This window comes from Lontra canadensis, unplaced genomic scaffold (assembly GCF_010015895.1).
Source record: "Lontra canadensis isolate GAN:19392208 unplaced genomic scaffold, GSC_riverotter_1.0 scaffold68, whole genome shotgun sequence".
Lineage (NCBI taxonomy): Eukaryota > Metazoa > Chordata > Mammalia > Carnivora > Mustelidae > Lontra > Lontra canadensis.
In genome coordinates, this window is record NW_022631062.1 from 7,309,337 (window position 1) to 7,336,666 (window position 27,330).

The 27,330-nt window shown below is 53.2% G+C and overlaps 1 protein-coding gene across 1 annotated transcript in view; it reads left to right on the forward strand.

Moving 5' to 3' along the window:
* Positions 1–27,330, forward strand: part of PUDP (pseudouridine 5'-phosphatase) — a 76,463-nt gene that overhangs the window by 28,552 nt on the left and 20,581 nt on the right. The window contains exon 2 of the mRNA XM_032880231.1: positions 6,067–6,285. Within this exon, the coding sequence (XP_032736122.1) occupies positions 6,067–6,285 (219 nt within the window). The remainder of the gene's footprint in view (positions 1–6,066; positions 6,286–27,330) is intronic.

Consider the following 27,330-nt stretch of genomic DNA (forward strand, 5'->3'; position numbering starts at 1 on the left):
TGCTGTGCGGCGAGAAAGCAGGTCTTATGGTCTCTGAACTCAGGGATGCTCACTGGTTACAAGCTTTTTGCACCTCAGGTGCAAGGCAGGCATCCCCACAGCCAGGGTTCCCCACGATGATGCCGGAGTTTCCCGTGGCCAGACGCTGTGCTCAGAGCTCGACCTAAGTTTAGGCTACATCGAGGACAAGGCCACTCAGAAGGTGTGTCGTGGCCCCATTACTGTCTCCGTTCTGCAGACCCGTAACCCAGGGCCCAGCCGGGGGGCTGAGCACCTGCTGGCAGATTTTGGTGACTTCTCAGCTGCAGGGCGCGGTCACGGACCCGAGCAGCAGGCGTCAGACTGTCTGGTCACACCCAGCCCTACAGACCCAGAGCAGCTTGGCACCCCTGCTCCCCGGGCAGAAACTCCAAGTTATGAAGCTTAAAAACCTTCATCAGGACTGTCAGCTCAGCAGTGGTTGAGCTGGGAGTTTACCGTTCAGCTTTCAAATTGCTGATGTCCACACTTTCTCCCCAGACCTCATTGTTTTCAGGTCTGCTCTGGGAGCACAATGCGGGTGAGCGGAGAAATCGGGTCTTTTCTCTCCTTTTCTTTTCTTTTCTTTTCTTTTATTTTATTTTATTTTCTCTTCTTTTTTTTTCTTTTCTTGAGACAGAGGGCACAAGCAGGGGGAGCAGACGGAGAAGCAGGCTTCCCGCTAAGCAGGGAGCCAGATGTGGGTCTCGAGGTCATGACCTGAGCCGAAGGCAGACGCTGAGCCTACGAGCCACCCGGGTCCTCGAGAAGTCAGGTCTTGTCACACGTGCTTGTCAGCGCCTCGTGGATGAAGGAGTCTGTCTGTGAAGCCGTGTGACTGCTTGTTTTTACAGTGGGATTTAGGCACCTTCCAGCTTCCTGCAAGGAAGACGTGGGGAAACACCCTCCCCCCTTCTGTCCTTATGGGCGAAGACGCAGACTGGCTCTGGGAGCCAGGGATGGGCTCAGCCAACGTGTCAGTACGTTTGCGACGAGAAGAACATGGTACTTTTCTAAAACCTCCGCCTCAGAGACCACAGTGCAGGCCGTCAAGGTCACCGTGCATAGGTAGCCGTTATCCAGGTATAGGACCGGGTTGCCTTTTGGCATTGGTTCAGTGACTTTAAACCTCAGTGGCTCGTTTCCCCACCTGGGAGGGCAGCATGCCGCCCACTATGACACCTGGCTTGCGGCCACCCTGCCCAGCTGGCCAGGGTCCCGTCTCCCGTCAGGCGCCCTCCTGTGCCCGCTTATGTGATCAGCGCCCCTGCCGCGGCTCCCCGGTGCTGCATGGTCTCCCGCTTCCGGCCCAGAGGGAGGCTGGCCTTTTCGAGGAACGTTCTTTGAACACACCTGAGGACGGTGGCAGTTTCGTCGCTGTAACATGCTGCGATGATGTTCTGCTGAACAATAACGCAGACCCGAGTTGCAAAGCTTGGCACTCGCTCCCTCGCTTCTGAACGGGGGGAACCCTGTGCTCCCGATGAAAAGATAGGTCTTCGGGACGGTTTCCTCTCAAACCGCGGTCCCTTGAGGGTGTGAGGGTGCCGTCACGCGCTGGCGCCCACGTCGTTGGATCCAAGGAGTGTAACGACTCGTTCACGTCCTCGCTTATGCTTCGAGGGTTTGGGGGGACTTGACCAACATTGTGAAGAAACACCGTCTGCACCGTCCCCTGCACATTGATAATCCCACTGCCCAGTGTCTTTTAAATTAAAAGCTCTGACACGAGGCTTTAAAATAAACACCGTTTAAAGCATTTCATTTTATTCTAGTTTTTAAGATTTTATTTATTTATTTGACAGAGAGAGATCACAAGTAGGCAGAGAGGCAGGCAGAGAGAGAGGGGGAAGCAGGCTCCCTGCTGAGCAGAGAGCCCGATGCGGGGCTCGATCCCAGGACCCTGGGATCATGACCTGAGCCGCAGGCAGATGCTTAACCCACTGAGCCACCCAGGCGCCCCTGTTTAAAGCATTTTAAAGGCCATCGCCGTGTTTCTGTCTTGGGGATTAGTATTTGTCACACCCTTTCTTCTCTGTCGTCCGCTTGCGTTAGCAGGAGTCCCCGATGGCTACGTCCGTTTTCCGCTGGACCTCAGCTGCCTCTCCCCGCATGCTAGACTTCGCTTTTACGGCCCCACAGTCGTTTCTTTCTCATTTGGTGCCTGGAGTTTCCTTCTGCCGCGGACGTGTCTCAAGTCCTAGAGGAGGATGTGCGAGGGAGGAAGGTAAAAAGACGCAGCATCACTGCGTGTCTGTCCTTCCCTTTCCCGCTCCTCCGACCCCCTCACGGGGCGCACCGACAAGGAGTGTTTTTCCCAGAGCCCGTAGGCCCCAGAAGGGTGGGGAACGCCTTTCTGCTGTTGATGACGGGGACAAGCCAGTCTTCCCTCCGTTGTCTGCCTTCAGAAACCGTGCGTGTAGGGGCTGCGTGCGTTCCAGAAAACCCCAGTCACTCCGGCCGCTGTCCCAGCTGCGGTGTGTTCTGCAGATGACCCCGGGAAAGTTTTCCTAAAGCCTCACCATGTTCTGTGCCAGCTAAACCAAACCAGACCCGAAGAGGCATTCCCCCGTGCAGAGGTGATGTGTGAGCCGTCCCGACTGCCTGAGAGGCGGGGCGACTGAGACCTCTGTGTTCGGCGCCCCACCATGGGGTGGAGGGTCTGGGGTGGTCCAGGGGACCGAGGCCGCCGCGAGGTCCTGGCAGAACGCATTCATAGGGGCGATGGGAGGAAGAACAGGCTCAGCCACCATGGGAAGCAGGTGTGGGGGCCGGCGGGGAGGCAGCCCACCCTGAACACTGAAAGAAGAGCAGGGTCCCACGGAGCCGCTGGTGCTGACCCCAAGAGTCCTCGGGGGAGGCATCCAGGGTGCCTGCCAAGCCCCAGTCCGACCCGGAAGCACCAGAGATCCCCTAGCAGGTGCAGGGAGCCCAGGGACAGGGACGTGTGAAGGGTGACATCCATCAAGCCAGCAGCAATCACGTGGGGGAGATGCACACGGACACATCGGTGACACCGCCACAGCCGTGCCTCACGGGGCACAGCCCCACTCCTCCTGCCATCCACGGGCCCGAGGTTGCTGCCCCGTGTGCTACGCGGCCGCCGGACGGGGCGTCGGGGAGGAGCAGAGGTCTGCGGGTGACACCGGCCGAGCGCGGGTCACAGCATGCCGACTTCAGGCAGTCCCAGATAGCACGCACACCTGTGTGCACGCCCACGCACACGAACACGCATGTGAGTGTGGGCACCTGCATACGGAGATCACGCGTGGGAATTCCTTCTTGCGTGCGCACTCTGGGCCTCTCCTCTCTCCGCCTGTCCCCAACCCTCTTTACACCCTGCGAATGTCACCGTGTTCGGTCCTTGCCCAGGGAGTATCGTAGCTCTTGGGGGTTGCGGTGCGAGCGTTACTGCTGTGAACCTTATTCCTGTACTAAATACTGGAGGACCTATCCCGGCTCACGGCGCTGGTCATTGCTCGCGTCATTATGAACGCCGTTCGTGTATTAAATATGTAGGGACGTCGACGTAAACAGATGTAGATACGGTGCCGCATCTGATGTCCTGGGCTGCGTGTGAGCCGTGATACTGCCAATTACTACCGGGCGTGCCCTACAACGCTCGTTAACCCGAAAAGGCCCCGGGATGCGCCCTGCGGTGTCTGAAGCTTTACTGTCTCGAAAGTCTCCAGCTGGGATCCAGTTCCCAGACTGGCCTTTCCTGGGGACACGGTCTAGCCTTGTGAGATAATAGAAACCGTTTGTGTTGGTCTGGGGTCCCCGTTGCTGGCACAGAGCTCCCAGAACCGTCCAAAAGTCCTAAGCGATAACAACATCACTGGGCACGTCCTTGCTGTAATGTTTGTCGTCGGACCCTGGTTCCTGAAACCGAGCTCCTGAAGCCCTCGTACTTTGTGAGCGACAGGCCCGTCTTGAGTTGTGCAGACGCCCTCCCCGGTGGGCTCCTGCACCGGCCGAGCAAGGCGTGCTGGGAACCATGGCGCTTCCTGTTTGTCCGCGTCTTCCGGACGGGGGTGCAGGGCTGCAGGTGGGGTGGGTGACGCCTCATGCCTCCGTGGCAAAACCTTCATGAAAACCCCAAGAGTACAGGCGTCCCGAGAGCTTCCCCGCTGGCAGACATGGGCGTGCAGGGGCCGGGAGAAAGGCGCACCGGAGAGACCGTGGGACTCCGCGCCCTTCCCTGTGCAGCTTGCCCTCGGCCCGTCTTCCCTGCGCACGCTCCCTGCATGGTTGTGCGTACCCTGTGTGATACAGCAGGGGACAGTGAGTCAGCGTTTCCTGACCGCTGGGAGCCACTCTAGCAAAGCCGCGAGGCCCAAGACGGGGTCCTGGGACCTCCCATCTACATCACAGGAGACAGTCGGGGCTTGAATTTGGCATTGCTGGGGGCTTGGGGCAGTCCTGTGGGGCTGAGCGCTGGCTGTTTCCGGTATGACCGATCCACAATACCTTATTACTTTCAGGCTTATGTCGTCGTGATCGTGCATTCCTGTGCATTACCAGACGGTGCCCACGGTCAGCCCAGTCAGCCTGTGTGGCGCACGCAGAGCTGTCACAAAGTATTGACTGTGTCCCCCGTGCTGTGTCCCCCATCCCTGTGACTTACTTCCTCCGTGCGCTGTGCACCTCCAGGTCCCCTTTGCCTACCCCACCCACCCCCCATCCCCCACTCCCCCCTCCCCTCCGGTGCCCACCGCTGCGTTCTCCGTGTTGAAGATTCTGTTTACTCTCTTGGTTCCATCCTTGACATTTCACAAGGGGACAAAACCATACAACCTCCTGTGTCTCTCTGACTTTGCAGAACACCGTGGAGGTCTGTCCATGTTGTCCAAAAGGGCGGGATTTCCTTTCTTCTAAGCAGTGCTTTCTTCTGTGCACCGTCCTGATCCGTCCGTCTATCCGTGAACACGGGGATGCTTCCATATCTTGGCTGTTGTACATAGTGCTCAGTGAACATGGGGTGCACAGGCCCTTTTTTCCCCCTAAGATTTGTATTTATTTGAGAGAGAGCACAAGTAGGGGGAGCAGCAGAGGGAGAGGGAGAAGCAGACCCCCCCCTGACCAAGGAGCCCGATGCGGGGCTCAGTCCTGGACTCTGGGATCACGACCTGGGCCAAAGGCAGATGCTTCACCGACGGAGCCCTCCGGGAGCCCGGCGCCGTGGCACGTGTGTGTTTGCTTCAGCGTTGTTGTTCCCTGCAGGTAAATTCCCAGAAGCAGCTGGCCTGTGTCGTAGCTCTGTCCTTAACTTTCTGCTGTCGTGCAGAGCGTCTACCCCGTTGGCATTCCCACCCCAGTGCGCGAGGGTTCCTTTTCCTCCACATGCTCGCTGGCGCTGGCTCTGCTTGTGTTTTCGGTAGCAGCCCCTCTGACTGGTGTGCGCTGGCATCTCGTTACGGTTTGGGGCAGCCCCTCGGCCGTGAGACCTCTGTCGGACGGGAGCTGGATCGTCGGGTACCCGGCTGGTGCCCCGCACGTCTTGGTGTGGGAGACCCCCCGCCCGCAACACACAGCGGGCGTGAGAAGGGCTGTGAGGGAGGTTCGGGGAGAGCACGGCAGAGCAACATGAGCCTGGACAGACGCACCCCATTCTCACGACGGAGCCTCCCGGCTCCCAGGGCCTCATCCACACGCCCGCTGTGCTCACTGCTCACAAAGGAGGCAGGGAGGTGTCCCCGCCAGCGCAGGGCTGCCCGCACAACCCTTGGGTGCTGCCTGCTCGCCGCCGCTTCAGTCGTAGCCGATGGCCTCACGGGATGGCCTTCACCACGCCAGGTCCAGACACACCGAGTTTGTATCAAAGCCTGCTTCCCCAGAAAATGGGCCTCCTTTCTTTCCCCGTTTTCAACCTTCCAGATCCCAGCTGCAGACACACTGCAGCCAACAGAGAGGGGCGACCCCGGGCCCTGTTGTCTGAATGACCTGCGGCATTGCCAGCATTTCCACAGCTCCCCGTGCTCTTCGGGCCGGGGGTCCGCCTTCGCACAGCACGCCCCCCTCACCATCGCCGTATCTCTCTCCCTGCAGATACCGAGCGGCTCTATTCCGTGGTGTTCCAAGAAATATGTGACCGCTACGGAAAGAAATACAGCTGGGAGGTCAAGTCCCTGGTTATGGGAAAAAAGGCGCTAGAGGCAGCCCAGATCATCATAGACGTCCTGCAGCTCCCCATGTCCAAAGAGGAGCTGGTGGAAGAAAGCCAGACGAAGCTGAAGGAAGTGTTCCCCACCGCGGGTCTGATGCCAGGTACCGTGCCCTCCCGCCGAGGGGATTACACTCGGGAGCTTCCGCGGCGTTGCTCAAAATCACGGCAAAGGGCCAGCGCCCGTTAACGCGCTGGCTTTGTGTCGTCTTTTGTCTCGATCCCGTCTCAGCAAAATCTCGTCTTGTGTGAGGCTCCCCGCCACCCCAGGGACAGTCGGGCTGGCCCTATGCTGAGACTCCATCTGGGCTTTTCGAAATCATATGCATTCCTTGCACTGCGTCCCGAGATCCAAAATCATTCGAACCGTGTTTGTTCCGGTGTTGTCTAAACAGCGTATCCGTGGGGGGATTGCTTCAAGATGTAATCGGTGGATTTGCCTCTTCCTGTTCAGAATCAGGGACAGATTTATCTCAGCGGCTGTTGAAACGTCAGCCCATGCGTGATGACCCAGTCCCTGCGTCTCCCTCAAGAACCTTAACTTTCTTTTCTTTTTTGTTTTTCTTTTTACAGTTAGGGCACAGTTCATTTGCAACATGTCTGTAAGCCCTGCTCCCCTCTCTTTCCTTGTTTTCCTGGGAAAGCAGAGATGACTTTTCATCCTGTCGTGGCGCTTGTACACTGAAGATCGCTCAGAGCCGGATGGTCTGCTGTTTCTTGCTAGAAGTGAGACGGTCAGGAATGTGCTAGGTGGCAGGGCCGGAAGACGCTTGAAAACGGTGTGCGGTTTTGAGAATCTTGAGGAAGACGGGTGAATTCTCCGTCTTGGAATTCTTACAGCAAGGAGAGAGAGAGAGAGAGAAAAATCTGCAGTTGCAGCACTGATTTGGGGATTTACAGTTGTGTTAAAGTGATTCCGAGTTGTTTTTGAAATGTGCGTGTATTTAGAAATACTTATCCATCCATCCCAGAGTGCACAGTGAGTAAGGCTGGCAGTGGAGAGTTTCCTGGAAAGGCCCCGCGAACGCCACTGCCCGCGACACACAAACCACATGGGCTGTGCGTGCATGGCAGGCCTAGCCGAGTGTCAGTACAGGGTACAGGCTCCGCGATGCACGCCCAACGCCTCGGCTCCCGTCCTGTGCTCTTTGCACACGCAGATGGCCTGATCACCCTTCCTGATGCAAACACATCCACACAGCTCCTTTCTTAAGATTGTTTCTTAAATATATGCACCTGAGAGAGAGACTGAGTGTGCACAGTCAGGGGAAGGTCAGAGGGAGGAGGAGACGCAGACCTGATGGAGGGTTCCATCCCAGGACCCTGGGACAATGACCCGTACAGCTCATTTTTTTTTAAAGATTTTTTTTAATTTATTTGACAGAGAGAGAGAGATCACAAGTAGGCAGAGAGGCAGGCAGAGAGCGAGGAAGGGAAACAGGCTCCCCGCTGAGCAGAGAGTCCGATGTAGGGCTCGATCCCAGGACCCTGAGATCATGACCTGAGCTGAAGGCAGAGGCTTTAACCCACTGAGCCACCCAGGTGCCCCCGTACAGTTCATTTTTTAAATCACGGTTAAAAGCAGACGCAGTAAAACTTACCGTCTCATACACGTTGACGCGTCCAGTTAGCCATTGCGAGGGTGATGGTCCCCACCACCCATCTCTAAAATGTCTTCGTCTTGCAAAACAAAGACTCTGTCCCCATCAAGCACTGACTCCCCATCCGGCCTCCCTCTTGTACCACGAGTCCACATCCTGTCCGTGTGAATTGCACTGTTCTAGGAACCTCATATGGGGTGGGGTGGGGTCCTCCAGGATTTGTCCTTTCCTGACTGGCTTTTGGAACGTGGCGTCATGTCCTCAAGGCCCTCACATTGCAGCACGAGACAGGATGCTCTCCCTTTATTTCCCATTGTCCCGCTAGACACACTGTCCCTTCGTCTGCTGAAACTCACTGGAGTCATTTCCTCTTCTGGGCTCCTGTGAGCGTGGGAATGCAGATACGGTTCTGAGACCACGCTTTCAGCTTCCGTGCTTCTGTGCCCCGAAGACGGCTTCTTGCTTTACATGGTGGTTCTATTTTCAGTCTCATGAGGAGCCAACGTAATGTTGTCCACACTGGCTGCATCATCTGATTTTCTTTCTCCCCATCCACAGCTCTTCCAGTTTCTCTGCGTTTTCACCAACACTTAATGATTTTCTGTGGGTCTTTGGTTGTCCCTAGTACCCATTCTAAGGTGGGTGAAACAACAACTCATTGTCTTTTTTTTTTTTTTTTTTTAAAGATTTTGTTTATTTGACAGACAGAGATCACAAGTAGGCGGAGAGGCAGGCAGAGAGAGAGAGAGACAGGGGGGAAGCAGACTCCCTGCTAAGCAGAGAGCCCGATGTGAGGCTCGATCCCAGGACCCTGAGATCATGACCTGAGCCGAAGGCGGAGGCTTTAACCCCCTGAGCCACGCAGGCGCCCCCTCGTTGTCATTTTGATGTGCGTTTCTCGAACGATAAATGGTGTGGAGCATCAGTCCACTTGCGTTTGGCTGTTTCTGTATTTTCTTTGGAGAAATATCTTTTTAAGTTCTTTGCCCATTTTTAAAAATAGGGTTAATTTTTGGTTGTTAAGTTATAGATAGGTTGTTGGTGAAGTTCTGGATAGACCCATTATCAGATACATGGTGTGCAGATTTTTTTTTCTTCCTATTTCATGGGTTACCTTTTCACCCTCTTGATGGTGTCCCTGGATGTGCAGAATTTTTTAGGCTGGGCGCAGTCCCATTTGTCTATGTTTGCTCTCCTTGCCTGTGCTTTCGGTGTCGGATCTAACACATCATCACAAAGTCCATTTTCGTAAAACTGTCCGCCGTTTTCTTCTAGGAATGGGATAGTTTTAGGTGTTTTGTTCACTTCAGGTTCATCTTTGTGTGTCCTATAAGGGCCAAACGTCATTCGTTGGCATATGGATACGCAGCAGGTCCCGCCTGGGTGGGACTTGGTGGAAGAGGCCGTCCTTTCCCACGCGAGTGGTCTCAGCGTCTTTGTTGAAGATCTTTCCACCGTGTGTGAGAAGGTTCACTTCCGGGCTTTCCATTCTGTTCTGTTCGTCTTCAGACCAGCACCACGTTGCTTGGACTCCTGCAGCTCTGTAATGTACCTTCAAGGAGTTCAAGACGTCCGCCTTCTAGTATTCCTTTCTGCTATTTTTATGGCTGTTCAGAGTCCCTTGAGGGTCTGCATACATCTTAGGATGAATTTCTGAATTTATACAAAAAAACAAAAACGCCCCCGGGATTTTGGTCGGGATTGCTTTGAATCTGCATATCGATCGCTTTGGGGAGCGTGGACATTCTAACGGTGTCAGACTTTCCAGTTCACACACGTGGGGATGTTTTCCATTTATTTGTATCATGTTTTTAAATGACTCTCAGCAGTGATTTGTCGCTTCCGTGTACAAGGCCTTCACCGTCTTCTGTGTTCATTTTTGATGTATTATAAATGGAATTGTTTTGACTTTCTTTTCACATTGTTCACTGTCACTATACAGAAATGCAGCCGATGTGTGCGTGCTGATTTTTGCGTCCTGAAATGTTGCTGATACTGTTTTTCAGTTCGAACAGTCTGGGTGTGTTTGGAACCTTCAGGGTTTTTTACGTGTAAGGTCACGGTCATCTGCGAGCAGGGATCCCTTCACGTCTTCTTTACATCTCGGATGCCTCTTACTTGTCATTCTTGCCTGATTGCTCCGGCTGGGTCTTCCGGTATAATGCGTAGGACCGTTACCCTGTTCCTGATCTTCCTGGAGAAGCACTTTCCACCTTTTTCTGTTGAGGATGGTGTGAGCTGTGGGCTTTTCTCGTGCAGACTTTGTTACGTTGATGCAGGTTTATTGTCCCTGCTTTTCTTTTTCCCAGCTTGACTGCTAAGTGTCCTGAGAAGGTGTTGACTCTTGTCTGTTGCTTTTTCCATGTCAGGGGATGTCTTTTTTGTCCTTCATTTAGTTCATGTGCATCACATGGGTTTTTGTGTGTCGCGAACCATCCGTGCATTCCAGGAATAACTTCCGTGTGGTGACGGTGGATAGTCCTGGTGCTGTTGAAATCAGAATGCTAGTATTTTATCGAGTGTTTCTGCCCCAATATTCACGATCGCTCTCAGTTTCCTTGTCGTGTTTTTGTCTGCTTTTCATATGAGGGTAATGTTGGCCTCACAGAATGAGCAAACATACCTTCCTCTTCAAATTTTTGGAAGAGTCTGTGCAGTCTGGGTGTTAATTCCTGTTTGGTTGTGCGGTAGGCTTCATGGGTCATGGCTTTTTCTTTGTTGGGAGGTTTCTGATTGCTGAACACATGTCCTTAGTATTTCATATCCAGTCAGGCTCTCTATTTCTTAATTCGATCTTGATATAGGGGCGTATGTTTCTAGCAGTTTATCCATTTCTTGGCATCCACTTTTTTATACTACTCTCCTAAATCCTTTTTTTTTTTTTTAAATTTCGGTGGCACTGGTTTTAATGTCCCCTCTTTTTCATGTCTGGTTTTAGTTATTTGAGCCTTCTCTTGTTTTTTCTTAGTTAATCTAGCTAAGGATTTGTCCAGACAGTTAACATTTGACCTGGATTATCTTTCGTTGTTTAACTGCAGAGCATCCATCATGTATTAGGTATGCAAATGCCGTTTTGCTTTCTTATCTACCCAGGCCTCTGAAGTGCTTTTCCTTCTTGCATTTTTGTCCTGTATTCTAGAAATCCTTGAGTTGAGCTCCACGGCGGGACCCAGAACATGGGAGCTCAAACTTCCGCAGCTGGTGTGGCCTAGAACGCTAAGACGTCTATGTCCTGACCTCTACGTGGCAAATTGAGTCGCAGTGTTCCCATTTGACTTTCACAATGACTGAGGTATCCTCTGCACTCAGAGATAATCACACAAGATCACCCAATCCAGAAATTTCTGCCTTGTAAGTGAGGCAGGAGCTAGTCCTTGGAAGAGAGTTGAGCCCTGCAGAAGTTCCCTAGCTGACTTCTCTCTCTACCACTTGTTGCCCTCTTAGCCACTCTTGGGAGTGAGGCTGGTACAATTACAATAGGAAGCAGAAGATACCTTACTTGATTCTGATGAGCCCTGCAGAAAGTAGGGGAAAGCTTTCTACCCTGAAACACATGCCTCGTCCTGTCTCCCTCCCATTCCGCACCCCACCTGTTGTCTCCGTGCCTGCGCCGAACCTGAAATCCACCGCAAAGGTCATCTCCGAGAGCCCTGGGGCAGGAACAGTATTCGGAAAGAGTGGCCACCGTCCTCTTTCGAGAACTGGGTGTTCACTGGGTTCACTCCCTGCTTCGTTCCCATTATTAAACTGGGGATGATCCCGTAACCCCTGACGACTTTCATCCCTTCTCTTTCTGAAGGTACTTTCTGCTGGGGTGGTTTTGGTCCTGGAAGTCCCCTTGGGTTTATTAGATGAGAAAGCTGCCTGTCGGGAGGCTGTATTATTCATTCACGGGCATTCATTATTTCCTGCTTTCACGGTGAGAGCTGAGGCCCACGCAGGAATTTAGCAAGTTAAATTGGAGGAATGGATGGCAGATTGCCAGGGAAAGCAGCCGCCAATGGTGATGCAGGCCTGTGTCCTTCCCCCGGGCCATCACCAGGGGCAGGAGCCCCTGATTATGATGCAGGGGTGTGTCCTTTGCTGGCCCATCACCAAGGGCAGGAGCCCCCGCCCATGTATGGTGCGGGGTATGTCCTTCCTTGGGCGCATCACCAGAGGCAACAGCCCGCTATTATGAGGCAGGGGTGTGTCTGTGCCTGCTTGGACAATAGGGCTGACCCACTGGACTTAAAGACACAGGGGGAACTGACGAGGCCCCTTCTCCCGTCAGTAGGGCTGCACTGATAGATGGTGTAGAAAGGGTCCCTTCTGGAGGACTGGGCTATGGACGTCCCCAGCAGGAAATACTTCGCAGCAGTGTGCTCTGTAGGCATTTTGTACGTGACTTCATAGGCAAACGGGAACCACCCGTGAAGAAGGGTTTATTTTATGGAAACAGAGCTCTTTCACATTGCGGCAACAGTGTAGAAAACTCTCCGAACCTGGTTCATCTACTGTATGTTTTCTGAGGCTTTAACACATGTGGTTTTACATGCTGAAATGTATGCTTGACTTGGCACACAGGAAAACCTTTTCAGTAGTAATCCCTCTGAAAGGTGTTGGTGACCTACATTCTGTTTCCAGCCAGTCGCTTTGTCCGTGGATTCTTCGAGATCGATGCAATAATGTATTTTTGCATAATTTAGTCAGTGTGATAATTTGGCTTACAAAGCCAGTAACAAGAAAGAGGTACCTTTCATGGTACAGAATCGTCCGGAAGGCTTCCCTGTTCTGTTCCTCCACCGGCTGTAGGATTTCCCAAGTGAAAGCCTCAGGCATGGGCGCTGGGCCAGTTCAGAGGAGTGTGAGAAGGCCAGGTCCTCACACACGGGCCGCTCTGGGCCGCCTGCCTCCTCGCTCTTTACGAGATCACCCCGAGGGGAAACTTGGTCCCCTGGACAGCCAACGGTGTGGTGCCCAGGCCTTCTCTGCAGGGAGGGGTGACTAAGGGAGGGGAGCTACCAGGTGTCCTGGCCTCTGAGGTTGGGTGTGTGTGGCGGATCAGTCGCCACTGTCCCACTGAGCTCTCCCGAGTGTTCCTGGAGCTCGGGTCCTGGCTCAGGTCCCCCCTAGGAAAGTGCAGGTACACGGTGGAGTGTCAGTGGAACTTTCCCCAGGCCGCATCCGGTCCTCACCAGGGCTGAGAAGTGCGTCATCTTTTCTCCGTCTCTGCTCAGCCTCATGGAAAGACAGTGGCCATCTGTGTAGGCGCCTGACTCAGCACCGTGGGGGCCCTCGTCCCGTGGCTCCTGGAGTCCGTCTGTGTGCCAGCCTGTCTCATCCTGTGGGCTTCCATGCGATGCAAAGTGTGCGCCTTTTCTTTTCCTCCCGGCTTCCTTGTTTGTGGTTCTTACAGCCTCCGCCCCTGGAGGCCATCAGCACAGCTGTCGACAGCCTCCCTCCTCTTCTGCCTGTACTCGCCACCATGCAGGTGGGCAAGAAGGCTTTTGGTCCCTGGGCGTCGTCCCGTCATATTTGTCTTTCCTCCCTGAGCCCTTCCGTGCATCTAGTGCCGAGGCGGTACTCTAGGGGACCTTCCCCGTGGGGTGTGTAGTCCGTTGAGGGGACGTACGTAGCCACGCGAGGGAAACCCCGCAGGAGCATAGTTCATGCCAAACAGAAATTCAAGACGGGCTGTGGACAGAAACAAAATAAGGCCTCTTTTTCCTGGCACAGTGGCACCTTTTTCACAGGTGCTGGACGTGGGGGTAAACTGAGGAGAACGTGTAAGGTATGGGCAGGTGATCGGGGAGAGCACGGCTGTTCCAGGTGGAAAGGAGTGGGTGTGGACTTATGTCAGGCAGCAAGGGACTTGCTTCTGTGACCCCTGGAAGCCGGCCTCTCGTCATTGGTGTGCTTGAGGAGGACATGGGCAGGGCTCTCAGCTCCGTTTGGGAAGTCCTTGGTGTGGAGCTCCTCTCTTTCCTGAGTCTCAGACGGGGGAACCGGTGGGATCTGGAAGAAAAGTTGTGCCAGAATGAAACCCTGCTGGGGCGGGGGCTGTCCCTGTGGCCTTATGTCACCTGGTGAGGAGGTGGGGGGGCAAGGTGGGCTAGAGGGGGGCCAGGGTATAAGGACTTCAGCTCAGGGGGAGTCTGACGGCCTCAGTGGACCACCGGCCCCGTGTCCCATGATGGTGGCACTAGTTAATGCGCACCTGAGAATCCAGGGCTGGAACCGAATGAGCAGTGGGTACTTGAAGGCTGGAGGCTGTACGGTTGCCCTGGTGAAGCGTCTTAGAGCAGTCCACGGCAGTGTACAAGGACGGTCGGCGAGTCTCAGGATGGTTTCTCACACGTGAGGTTTATCACCGTAGCAGGAAAGGACAGTCCTAAGTCTGGAAACTGTCCCTTCATGGTAACAAGTCACCACCACAATGTCCCTCCTTTTCATGTTTCTGTAATTACCAAAATGATGCCTGCTTCTCGTAATAGACTTTGGAAACCCCGTAACTTTTACTCTGTGGACATAACCATTCCTTACTCCTTCATCACCTGGGAAGGGGTGTCCTTCCGGAGCCCTCACACGGCCTCTGTGTTTGTGTGGACACACACATACACACACGCACTCACACGCTCCGTGAAAGAGTAAAACCATTCACGAGCATCTGTAGAAGCTACGGACAGGATTCATGGCATGAAAACTTTTTTTTTTTTTTAAGACGTTATGTATTTATTTGACAGATCACAAGTAGGCAGAGAGGCAGGCAGAGAGAGAGGTGGAAGCAGGCTCCCTGCTGAGCACAGAGCCTCTTGCGGGGCTCGATCCCAGGACCCTGAGACCATGACCTGAGCCGAAGGCAGAAGCTTAACCCACTGAGGCACCCAGGCGCCATGCATGAAAACTTTTTGTATTCTTTAAACTGATCATCTAACACTGCCTTTAGACCGAGAGAGATATGAAGGCAGTGAGGACTGTGCTCTTCCCGGGAGGCTCGGTGAGCATCCTTGGCGATCCCGTGACCTGCAGGCCGCCCCTTGCTCATGAGGTGTCCGGAGCAGGCTTCCTGCCCCCGAGCAGTTACGGGGTGCCGTTATCATGCTGCAGGTCCGAACTGAGTCCAGGGCTGAGTGCAGTTGGAAGAAGACATGAGCCGGTCCTGTGCCTTTTCCGGGGTCTGCCTGTCTCAGTAACACGGAGCCTGGGAAACCCCAGAACACACTGTGTGTGTCGTGCACCAGGGTGGCCTCGGGGCCTGCAGGACTTCAGCTCCTTGCCCCGAGGCTGCGGAGGGTGTCCTCAGGGCCCGGCACAGAGTCCAGAATGTGGAGCTCTGGCCGCGCACGCAGCTGCTCCCACCACGTGTCGCGGCCTCACGTGGAGGAGGTCGGCGTCCTGCAATAACGTGGAAACGTGACAGCCTGTCGTGGGCTGCTGTCCACGCGGCGCGGTCCTTTCCAAGTCCACGCAGAACGCGTGCCGAGAAGTCCCAGGTGCTCAGGGACTTGGCCTCTCCTGTTGAGGTTTGCGGCGGCAGCCCCGGACCCCAGGCTGATTCCACCACCCTGGAGAAGCCTTCCAGGCTAAGCCCGGAGCCCGCTCCTGGTAATGAGGCTCGCTGCGTCCACTGACCTTGCACAATTAAAGGACACACGTGACAGGTGACGAGGAAAATCATCCATGAACAGCTGTGATGATCCGTTCCGCTGATCCCGCGCTGCTTTTCTCTTCAAGAAAGAACGTCAGGGACATATCCAGGAAGATGGTCGTTGCAGGGTGTGGGAAGGAGCTGGAGAAAGGGATTAGTTGCTGGTCAGATGGAACTGGCAAACCTCGGAACTTTTTCTCCCCCCTTTGCTTAAATACGCCACCTTCTCTGATGTTGTATACGGACCTGATTTCTTTCTGGGTTTAAAATTTCCATGTTGAAAGGCTGCTAACTGCTTTCACTGTTACTTACTAAAGAATAATGGAGACATTCTAGACTAAGGAAAATGAGATAAATGTCTTTACTCTCTAGGATCCTAGACATTACATGCCTGTGGTCGTAAATGTTTTTCTCAAAGAATTACAATTTCCGGGACACCTGGGGGGGCTCCGTCGGTGTAGCATCTGCCTTCAGCTCAGGGCCTGACCCCAGGGTCCTGGGATCGAGTTCCGTGTCAGGTTCCCTGCTCCGCGGAGAGCCTGCTTCTCCCTCCGCGGGGCTCTCGCCCTCCTTGTGCGCTCACTCTTGCTCTGTCTCTAAAGAAATAACATCTTAAAACAAAAAAGGAATTACGGTTTCTGTTGTAAAATGTGTGGTGGTTTTCCCACAGACTTTTAAGTCCTTGGAAGGATAAGATAATACAAGAAATCCTTGCCTCAAAGTCTTGTCTACTCGAGACGGGAGAAAATGAATGGTTCTCATGGACAGAGCTAAAAGACTGGAGCCGGCTGGGCCGCCGACGGCCTGGGAGAGGAGCTTCGAGGCCCCAGGGAGAGGCTCTGGGTGTGTTAGGAGCAGGTGCTCGGCTCAGGGCTGCGGACTGTGCACCTGGGTAGCACCTGCTGGACGTGCAGAGGGACGTGTCGTACCAATGAGCGGCGGTTCAGGATGGCTGCCGGGTGTGCCCCCTCCGGCACAGCCCTATTCCAGCGGGCTGACCGCACTCACGGGGATACGTTGTATGCAGAGACCGCGAGCGGATACATGTTATCAGTTTTCCGCCTTGTCTCACAGATACAGTTCACCACGGGCACAATGCTTCCTTGGGGCTCCATGACGGTTGCTCAAGAAATTCAAGATTACATTTCTTGTTTAAAGAAATCAAGAGCAAGGGCTGGTTACAGCAAAGGTGGGAGCAGCCCAGGGTCCGTTGGTGGATAAGCACTGTGTTGTGGATGCGAACAAGGGGTACTCCTCAGCCTTGGAGATGAGTTCTGACACCTGTTGCGGCACAGATGACCCTCGAGGGCTTGTGCCGCGCGCACTGAGCCGGACAGCAAAGGACAGACGCTGAGGGGTTCCAGCCCCGGAGGCACGGACGGCCATCCCATCACAGAGACAGAAAGGAGGAGTGTGGGCGCCACCACCTTGGCAGGGGGAATGCGGCCTTAGCCTTTAACGGGGGCAGCCTTTCGGTTTGGAAATGGGACATTCCGGGAACTAGCTAACGGTGTCTTGAACGAGATGAGAATGTACTTAAGGCCACTGCCGCGTCCACTTAAATACAGTCAATTTTAGGGGTGCCTGGGTGGCGCTGTCTGTTGGGCAACTGGCCTTGGCTCAGGTCCTGATCTCACGGTCCTGGGATCGAGTCCCACATCAGGCTCTTTGTTCAGCTGGGGGTCTGCTTTCCCTTCTATCGCTCCTGCTGCTTCTGCTGTCTCTCTGACAAGTAAATAAAATCTTAAAAAAAAAAAAATACGGTTAATTGTATGTCGCATGTATTTTAGCATAATAAAGAAAAATTACGTTTGTTTTCTAAAATGTCTGAAGTCCTGCGAGGAAGACATAGTTGTATTTTGCCGAAACTCCTGGGCAGGTGAGGTGGAAAGACGTCGTGACGGTGCACTACAGAGTATGTTCACGTGACTGACAGGGGCGCACGCCTCCTCAGCCCCAGGCCGGATTACACAGTGTGCTCGGCTGGAAACCCTTCCTTCGTGTCCCCTGGAGCAGCCACATGATGCCGAATGGGTCCCACTGTCAGGAGTGGGGTCGCATGAACTCTCGAGCACGGCACCGGGCCCTTCGTGGCCAACTCCCCGGTTGAAAGCAGACAGCCCTCAGCGCATGGTTCCGGCATCACTTTGCAGCCCTGGTGCCTTTCTCCGCATCTGCCCAGCATGCCAGACACCGGAACCCAGGGAACCCTCGATGCCTCCTTCTCTCAGACATTCCACGCAGCACGGACTCAAATGGCAAGAATTTTATATTTAAAGATTTTATTTATTTATTTATTTGACAGAGAGACAGAGATCACAAGTAGGCACAGAGACAGGCAGAGAGAAGAGGGGGGAAGCAGGCTCCCTGCTGAGCAGAGAGCCCAATGCGGGGCTCGATCCCAGGACCCCGAGATCATGACATGAGCTGAAGGCAGAGGCTTAAGCCACAGAGCCACCCAGGCACCCCAGGAATTTTATATTTGAAATGATTCACAGAAAAGGGCATCAACCCAGACATCACGACGGAAACTCTGCAAATCCGTGCAAAGAGCCAGCACAGAGGAACAGTTGAGGATGGAAACGATCCTGTTTTAATACCGTGCTCCTTGCAAATCGGGAGAATCACTTTCGCATTATCCGGGGGTCACCAGGGTAGGGTCTGCCATTGGTTTGCTCACATTTTTGGATGCACGAGGCAGGCAGAAGGAATCCACTGCCTCTGGGAGCTGTCTGGAAGGTGCCCACCTTCCTTTTCCGTTACCACGTCCGTGTGCAGACGTTGGAAACCCTAGTGTGTCCTGGACGTCCGTGTCATCTGCAGCTCTACGCTCCTTCTGTGACGTCGGTAGCACCGGGCTCCTGTATCAGTGAGGGCAGAGCACGGCTTTGGAGAAGCCGAGGCAACAGTGAGCTCTGGGCCTGTGCACTCATGGGCCGTTAGCTCAGGACCGTGATGGAGAACGCTGAGTTCACCGGGTTTGAGGGGGACCAGACGCCTCATTTTAGGCTTCGTTTTATAACGTTCCTAGTGCTTCCTCGTGTAAGGGAACTTACAGAGTTTTATGTCATTATTCAGAGCTATAATAGAGACTCACAAAGACTCAGTGAGCCATCAGCGCTTCCTGTGATATTTTTCTCTTGGGCTATAAATAAAAGACTATTTAAATAGCTGTGCTGTACATTGATTTCGTAGCGACAAGTCCTTAAAAGCAGCAACCTTAAGAGTGGTTCATAGTAAATAAAATTAAGACTTTAAGCAGCTTTCCATCAAATAAACAAAGACACAGAATGAAATTTTTCTCCACAATTGTCAATGTTTTGAAATACGTTTGAGCCTTGACCTGCACAGGTCCACTTAGATGTGGATTTTTTTTTTTTTTCCTGCAAATGCAGTACAGTACTTTAAATGTATCATTTATAATTTTCTTACTCACTTTTCTTGTCTCCAGCTTACTGTAATGTAAGAACACAGTATATCATGCCTATCACATACTAAATACGTGTTGATTGACTTTGTTATCGGCAGACTCTTTGGAGTTCATTTTGGGGAGAGTCAAGAGTTATACGTGTTCTTTTGTGGTTTTTTTTTTGTTTTGTTTTATTTTCCCTAAAGCTTTTATTTGAGAGAGAGGGAACAAGTCGGGGGGTGGGAGAGGGATAAAGGCAGAGGGAGAAGCAGTCTCCGCACTGAGCAGGGACTCTGACTCGGGACTCGATCCCAGGACCCCGGAATCGGGACCTGAGCCAAAGGCAAAGGCTTCACCGACTGAGCCCCCCAGGCGCCCCGTGCATGCGTTTGGAACCGTGTGAGTCTCAGTACGCCAAGCACGTCGTGAAAGAGTGAAGGGTAGTTGGCCAGTCTCTTCACTTACTAACAAGACAGATGGAAGAAAACATTGAAATTCAGTATGCTTTTCTTAAAAGAGTGTCTCTGTCTTTGTGGAATCCCTGCAAACCTAGGAGGCCCAAGGTTCTCCAGTCAGGTGATGAGGTGCGCCAGGGAGAGCAGCCTGCCCCACGTTCCTTTGCGAGTTCCGGTGGCCACCGACAGCCAGCCGCACCTTTCGGGGTCTCTGTAAGGATCCCCGTCACTGGCCGTGTAAGCACTGGGCTCCTGACCCTCCAGCGTTTACTGGAGTCTCCCAAGGCACTTGACAACCACTCAGGGCCATTTCTTTTGGGCGGAAGAAGCAAAGCAAGGACGAGACTTGCTCCCCTGTTGTCTCCTCCTTTACGTGACACAGAACAGTGGTCTTGACTCGGTTTGGGAAGCAGAGACAGCCGATTCTGAGTTTTCCAGGTGACGTCAGCAGTCAGGAAGGGCAACGTGTATCCCTTGGATGGAAGAGACGACTGTGTGCCAAGGTGGGTAGAGCTTGGGACTGGTGCTCAGGGCAGAGAGCAGGACCTCCAGGATGTCTCCAGAACCTCCTGGAACAGATGATCTCCTTGTCTAGAAACCCAATGCCTTTGTGAGTCGACAGTCTAAATGCAGAACAGTGCATGTGATCAAAGTGTCACTTTACTACCTAACTTGCCGGAAATGACCCTTTTCTGAATGTCCCACATTTCAGAAAATAATGTGCAGCCCAACCCAGATGGTCTCTGGGTCGTACGGTTCTTACTTGACTGATTTTCTTTGTCTACGCACATTAAATGGCAATTCAATGAGGAGATTTCAACAGGCTGCTCTGCTCTATCAGAGTGATTGAATTTTTATACACACGGTTTTTGCCCAGTAGAGATTAAGACTAAATTTCATATGATGAAGAAAATAACTTTGCAGATTTAAAAATTCTGCCCCTTTCTAGTTGCACTGAAATGGTGTAGTTAAACTTACGCTGGAAAAAGGCATTGGGTTGTGGAATCATTTTCTAAAATGTTAAGTCCCTGGTCAGGCCTCTTGGAGAGCCCCTGTGAACTGTGATGCTTCTCCGGAGCGTCCCTGTCTGAGACGTGGAAGGGTTAGATCCCAGGGCCTGGCTGGCTTCCTTCCCGACGAAACAGACCTCTTTTTGTCCATCCTTCCTGATTTTTTTCCTCTGGTGCACACGCAAGGTCTGTTTGCTACGTAGCAGCGGTTGGCAGAGTGTTTCTGCTTTTTTGGCTTTATAGACCACGCCTGAGAGTTGTGTCAACCACTTACCTCTCTACCCTTTGAGCTGAAAGCAGCCCCAGTCCACACAGATGTGAATTGGGGGTGGCCATGCTCCCACAAAGCTTTCAGTGTGGACACTGACATTGGAATCCCAGATCATTTTCGAGGGTCACAATACACTCTTCTTTGACTCTTCCCGTTTAAAAACAGGCGGTGGGCTGGGTGCGTGTTTCCCAGAAGGCAGGACGAAACAGGGCAAGTAGCCCTGTAGGGCGGGTAGAAATCCTGGATGCCAGGGAGCTGGGCCCCGGGGTCCTCTGCCCCATTTTCTGGATCCCAGATACCACCCTCCCCCTCCCCAGCAGAGCACAGGATTCTGTTCAGACGCCCAACCACAGAGGCTTCGTAGGGCAAATAGGAGGTCTCCTGGAGGGTGCAGGGACCAGTGGGAATGAAGGGAACATCTGCTCCCTGCGGCCTCTTCCCCCTCAACAACCCGGAAGACCCCAGACCACTCTTCTCCAGAGACTTGAGTCACCTCATGACAAAGATGCAAACACTGACATTGCGAGGCCCACCAAGGAGAGGCCTACAGTCGACGATAGCTTTCACTTAGGAAGGCTCCCACCTGTGCCCAAGCCAGCACTAGGGGAGGGTCCTTCCTGCCCCTTCCCTAGTGCTGAGACACCGGGCATCCCTGGGCTTGTGGCCGTGTCCCTCCCGTCTCTGCCTCTGCCTTCACGTGGCTTTCTCCCCACATCTCTGCGTCCTCTGCTTCTCCGGACACCAGTTGTTGGGACTTGGCGCTCGCCCTGTAAATCCAACATGACTTCATCTCCAGATTCTTAACCAGTTACACCTGCAAAGACCCTCTTTCCAAATGGGGTCACATTACGAGGCTGTGGGTAGACGTGAATTTGGGGCGTATACTCTGTATGCCCCAGAATCCTGATGGGGGTCCTCTCTGCAGGCCTGGTTGCCTCAAGGGCTTCACTGTAGAGTGAGAAGTTTAAATGGGCGTGTGAGAGGCCTGTTGCTTTGGGTCCCCTGGGGATGTGCATCTGAGCCCCCGAAGGGAGGGCAGCTTCCCTCCTCTGCCCAGGTTAAGAGAGGAGGGACGTTAACTGTATCCAGCATCTTCCAGGACTTGGGTGCAGCCTGGGCATAACGTTTTCACCTTTGTGTCTGAGCGTGGGCCGCTGTGCTGATGTCGTGTGGACACATGGCGTCCATCAGAGACATGTATCTCTCACCGTCTTGGAGGCTGGAGGTGCGAGGTCTGGGTGCCGGCATGGTGAGCTTTTGCTCAGCTGTGCCTCCCTCTTCTTAGAAGGGCACCGATCTCATTCGGGGGCTCCTCCTCATGGCCTCACAGGACCCCAGTCACCTCCCAAAGTCTCCCCATCCAGCACCACCCCACCGGGGCTCAGGGCTCCAACGTGGGGAATTTCCACACCAGTGACACTCTGTTGCCTGGAACCATGTGAAGAGGAGAGCCCACCCCATCCCATTTTATAAATGATCCGGCATTCTGTCTGCAGTGGAAGAAACTGAAAGCCACGCAGGACCTGGGAAACGGGGGTCAGGCCCGGTCAGTGTGACCTCAGACAGTAGCTGAGTTACAGCAGAGGGGGGGCAGATATGAAACACTGTCATTATCACAATGGGATTTGCTGGCACGCGGACCCCTCTCCAGGCTGGAAACTCTGGAGCAGAGGAGCACGGACGGCACTGTTCTGCTTTCTTCCTTCTCGTACCCTCAGGCGTGCTCTGATGCTGGACACGCAGGAACAGCCCAGCTTCCTCTTCGAAGCAGGAATTGCCAGGACAGGGTTTCTCATGCCGAGACCGGGCTTCTCAGCCTCAGCAGTACTGACACTGAGGGCCACATGCATCATTCTGTGGGGGGAGTCCTGTCCGCCGTACGATGGATACTGACCAGCCTCCCTGCTCGCCTCCCACCACGTGTCCGGACCAGTCCCTTCCCCCGTTGTGACAACCCAAACCAGAAATCTCCAGACATTGCCGAACGTGCCTGAGCAGAGATGGGAGCCAATACCCCTCTCTTGCTTGACAACCAGGGCCTTAAATGAAACGGTAGCTCAGGAAATCATTGTCTCGGGCCCTTGAATGTGGTAGGAGGCGGATGGAAATTTCCGTGCTCCCGGGCCGTGTTCCCAGTGGAGCATCAGTTCCCAGAAGGGGAGCCCTTCACCTGCATTGCCTCACTGAACAAGGGCTTGTCCTTCAAATCCTGCATCCTGGCACGAGGGTACAACGTGCCGTCGTCTCCGTCCCCGTCCCCGTGCTTAGGGCAGAAGGAATTAGAGTGCACACGTGGAGTCCGTTCTCGTTGATCTCCCGGGACTCTGAACACACCGTCCCTGGGCCTTCCGTGTCCAGACCCCACCAAGAAATCCGTCCCCTCAAAGTGCAGGCCCTGCCGAGTGTCTCCTCGGAGTGAGGACAGGTGCCAGCATACCCCTGCTGAGAACCACGGCTCCGCCACCTCCCGGGACCCTCCACGCCTCCCCGCTGTTCACCCCAGGGGACGGACTGCCCCCTGCCTGCTCTCTGGGTCTTGGAGTCGGGAGCTAGGGACTCCCGGGGCCTCGTGCTCCTGCAGTGGAGAGCATCTGTGACGCTGTTTGTTCCTTTGCCGTTCCCCGTCCGGAGCTCTGTCCTTCCTTGACTGACAACAATTGCCGGAATGTTGCCGGTGCACCGTCGCCCTTACGGTCATGACTTTCGCTCTCTGCTCTGAGTCAAGGCGTCGTTTCTGGTCTCCTGCAGCAGTTCTGCCCCCCGGGGGCCATGTATAAACTTCCCGCAGCTGCTGTAATGAATGACCCCAGATGTGGTGACGTAGGACAACAGAGATTTATGTTCTTACGGTTCTGGAGACCAGGAATCCCAGATTGGGCCTTGGCAGGGCCATACACCTGTCCTGAAACTCAGGGGAGGATCCGTCTTGTCCGTCCCAGCTTCTGAGGGCCCCAGGCGGACACCCACCTGTGGCTGCAACTCTCCGTCTTTTGCATCTGTCCACACAGGGCCATCTCTTTGTCTCTCCTACTAGGGGGACACAGTTGCCATGGTCTGAATGTTTGTGCCCCCCACAAAATTCATAGCTGGAATCCCTAATCCCGCAGTGTGAAAGTATTAGGAAGTAGGGCTGTCAGGCCGTGAGCAGGTCATGGGGATGGAGCCCTCACCAGTGGGATTAGCGCCCTTAGAAAAGAGACCCTGTAGAGCTAGCCCACCCCTTCCCCCATGCGAGGACACAGGGACAGGCTGACGGTGCTCCAAGAGGACCCCACCAGCATCGGAATGTGTGCTGCCTTTATCCTGACTTCAGCTTCCACAACTCCTGAGAAATAAATATGTGTCGTTTTAAAGCCACCCGGTCTGGGGGTTGGACGCGAGCCGCTGCATTTAAGGCCCACCCTAAATCCAGGATCATCTTTTGCTCCAGGTCCTTAATCATATCTCCTTCCAAATAAGATCATTAGACTAATGATCTCAGGGGGTCTCCCCCAAATGATTGTTGGGGGCCACCAGTCAGCCCTCCAGACTGAATCTCTCACACTCAGGTGTTAGCCTGCTTGCCCTCCCCGTGACTGTGAAAGCCACCCTCCAGGAGAGACGGTCTGCCCCAGCCCCTTACTCGTGGGTGGGTCCGGGTGAAGAGGGCCGTACGCTGTCCCCAGGATGCACGTGTAGAAGGTCTAGGCTGGGCCGAGTCCTCCACAGTGTCTGTGGTCCCAGGACCGCATCAGTGTCTGGTTATGGGTAGCTGGGGGCATTCACAGCTGACAACACGACCTTCCTGGGTCTAACTCTACAGAATTCCAGACTCTGCGTCCACTGCACCGTTCCTCCTGGCATGCACATGTCTGTATGACTTTCATCCCCCCCACCCCATTGTTACCTCTTCACCATGCGTCTGTGTTTAGGGTGAGGTTCTGAGCACGAGGCCCGAGCTAGGAGGATGTGCATGGATCTATCCACTCGGTGCACGAGTTCCCAAGAAATACCTCCGTTCTCAAAATACCTGTCAGCTCTCAATCTTTTCCACATTTTTCCTTCTCCAGACCCATTTTCGTGGCAGCGTCCGTGTTCTCTCTCATCCATCTTAGGCCTTCAGGAGGATGAGGACAGCTTCCCATCAAGACCGCTGATTCTTTACATTTCGTGTTTCTTCCTGTAGATGAATCGTCCGAGAGCGGACTCTTTGTAGCAGGAGCTGTCTTCCTGCCCTTCCCTTCAACGACTCCAGCACACCAAGGGCCAGAAGCTCTTAGCTGGGTTTCATTTATACACTTAATTAACCAGCTTCTCTGCAGGGCAGAACTGCACTTAGGGTTTTCTTCTTTTTACGGCTCGGGGGCAGAGGCTGCATAAGAGAAAGCTGCTGTCCAGTGGTTAAAAGATGCAAAAGTTGTTTCTACGGAGTGAGCCAATTACGTATCCCGGGAGTCGAATGGTTTCGTCGTGCATGTATCCTCCGGTGCCATCTGAGGATCCCGACGGTGGCCAGCATCTGTCTGGGGCTTACCGTCGTGCCTGTCCGGGACTAGATCACCGAGGTGATCTTACGTGCGTGACCGTGCCCTTGCACTCCCAGGGAGCAGCTCCGCGAGCAAAGCTGGTCATTGCTCTTTGGTAGACGATAATCCTGAGCATGAAAATTCGACGGACGTTTGCCCGATGTCCCTGCAGAGGACTGCGGTCACATCCTTCTCTCGGGTTTCCTGTTCACCCTGGTCTCAGCCAGTGTCAGGACGCTCAGGACGCTGGGGCTCCTTGGAAAACAGAACCCCCTGTGATTCATTCCCGTATCGATACAGACGTGGAATCTACCCCCGCCCACATAGGCTAGTTGCTGAGCCTTTGGGTCTGTGTACGCCTCTCCCGTTACGTTACGTGCAGGACAAAACACACGGAGCTAGCAATGTGGACGGGATTACCTCACATGATAGAAACTGTATTTTTTTTTTTTAATGAATAGCATAAAAGAACACTTTAAGCAAAACTTTCTTTTCCCTTGTGTTTTAAAGAGAGCCAAGGGTTCATGCTTTGTTTTTGTGGTTTGTTTGGGGTTTTTTTGTTTTTTGTTTTTTTTTTAATCTTAGTTTGTCCTCCTGTAATCTAGTTACTTGAAAGTCTTGTTTTAAATTCATATCATTTTCGGGGCTCCTGGGTGGCTCAGTGGGTTAAGCCTCTGCCTTCAGTTCAGGTCATGATCTTAGGGTCCTGGGATCGAGCCCCACATCAGGCTCTCTGCTCAGCAGGGACCCTGCTTCCCCCTCTCTCTCTACCTGTCTCTTTGCCTACTTGTGATGTCTATCTATCGAATAAATAAATACAATCTTTAAAAAAATCTTAAAAATAAATAATCTTTAAAAAAAAAAATAAAGTGAAGCCATCCCACTCACTGTCAGTCACAGAAAGAATCCTCCACAAGAAACAGTCACCACGGACAGGCCCCAACAGGGGAAGATGTCCTCTGCACCTTCCGTTAGAAACCTGCCTCCCCTGGGACCCAGCCAATGAGAAGCCGTCATCATACTGGACTCCAGACTTTCTCCAGCACGTTTGCGTTCGGAACAACCCCTCCAACTTCCTCCTCCTTCTCTGTGAAATAATGTCCTTCTCTTCTCTGTGTTGGGCCTGCCCGCAGTGTTGGCTATAACCCGCGTGTCCTGACTTGTGCTTCTCCGTGCATCCCGAACCCGCCCATTTTTGCTGCTTGAGTAACTGCTGGCTTTATTTTTAAGGTTAATAGTCCTCACCTGGAATACCTGTATCCAGACAAAGTTTTGTCATTGGCTGTTTTTCTGTCCTAGGCGTTCTTTCCGACCACCCACCAGGGAAGTAAAGGTTTTTTGTTTTTTATTTTTTATTTTTAATTTTTATAAACATATATTTTTATCCCAGGGGTACAGGTCTGTGAATCGCCAGGTTTACACATTTCACAGCACTCACCACAGCACTTACCCTCCCCAATGTCCATAACCCCACCCCACCCCCCAACCCCCCTCCCCCCAGCAGCCCTCAGTTTGTTTTGTGAGATTAAGAGTCACTTATGGTTTGTCTCCCTCCCAATCCCATCTTGTTTCATTTACTCTTCTCCTACCCCCTTAACCCCCCATGTTGCATCTCCACTTCCTCATATCAGGGAGATCATATGATAGTTGTCTTTCTCCGATTGACTTATTTCGCTAAGCATGATACCCTCTAGTTCCATCCACGTCGTCGCAAATGGCAAGATGTCATTTCTTTTGATGGCTGCATAGTATTCCATTGTGTATATATCCCACATCTTCTTTATCCATTCGTCTGTTGATGGACATCTAGGTTCTTTCCATAGTTTGGCTATTGTAGACATTGCTGCTCTAAACATTCAGGAGCACGTGCCCCTTCGGATCACTACGTTTGTATCTTTAGGGTAAATACCCAGCAGTGCAATTGCTGGGTCATAGGGTAGCTCTATTTTCAACATTTTGAGGAACCTCCACGCTGTTTCCCAGAGTGGTTGCACCAGCTTGCATTCCCACCAACAGTGTAGGAGGGTTCCCCTTTCTCCGCATCCTCGCCAGCATCTGTCATTTCCTGACTTGTAATTTTAGCCATTCTGACTGGTGTGAGGTGGGATCTCATTGTGGTTTTGATTTGTATTTCCCTGATGCCGAGTGATATGGAGCACTTTTTCATGTGTCTCTTGGCCATCTGGATGTCTTCTTTGCAGAAGTAAAGGTTCTTAACGGAAATGTAGCTCATAGATGGAATCCGTGATACTCATCAGTGGTCGTTGC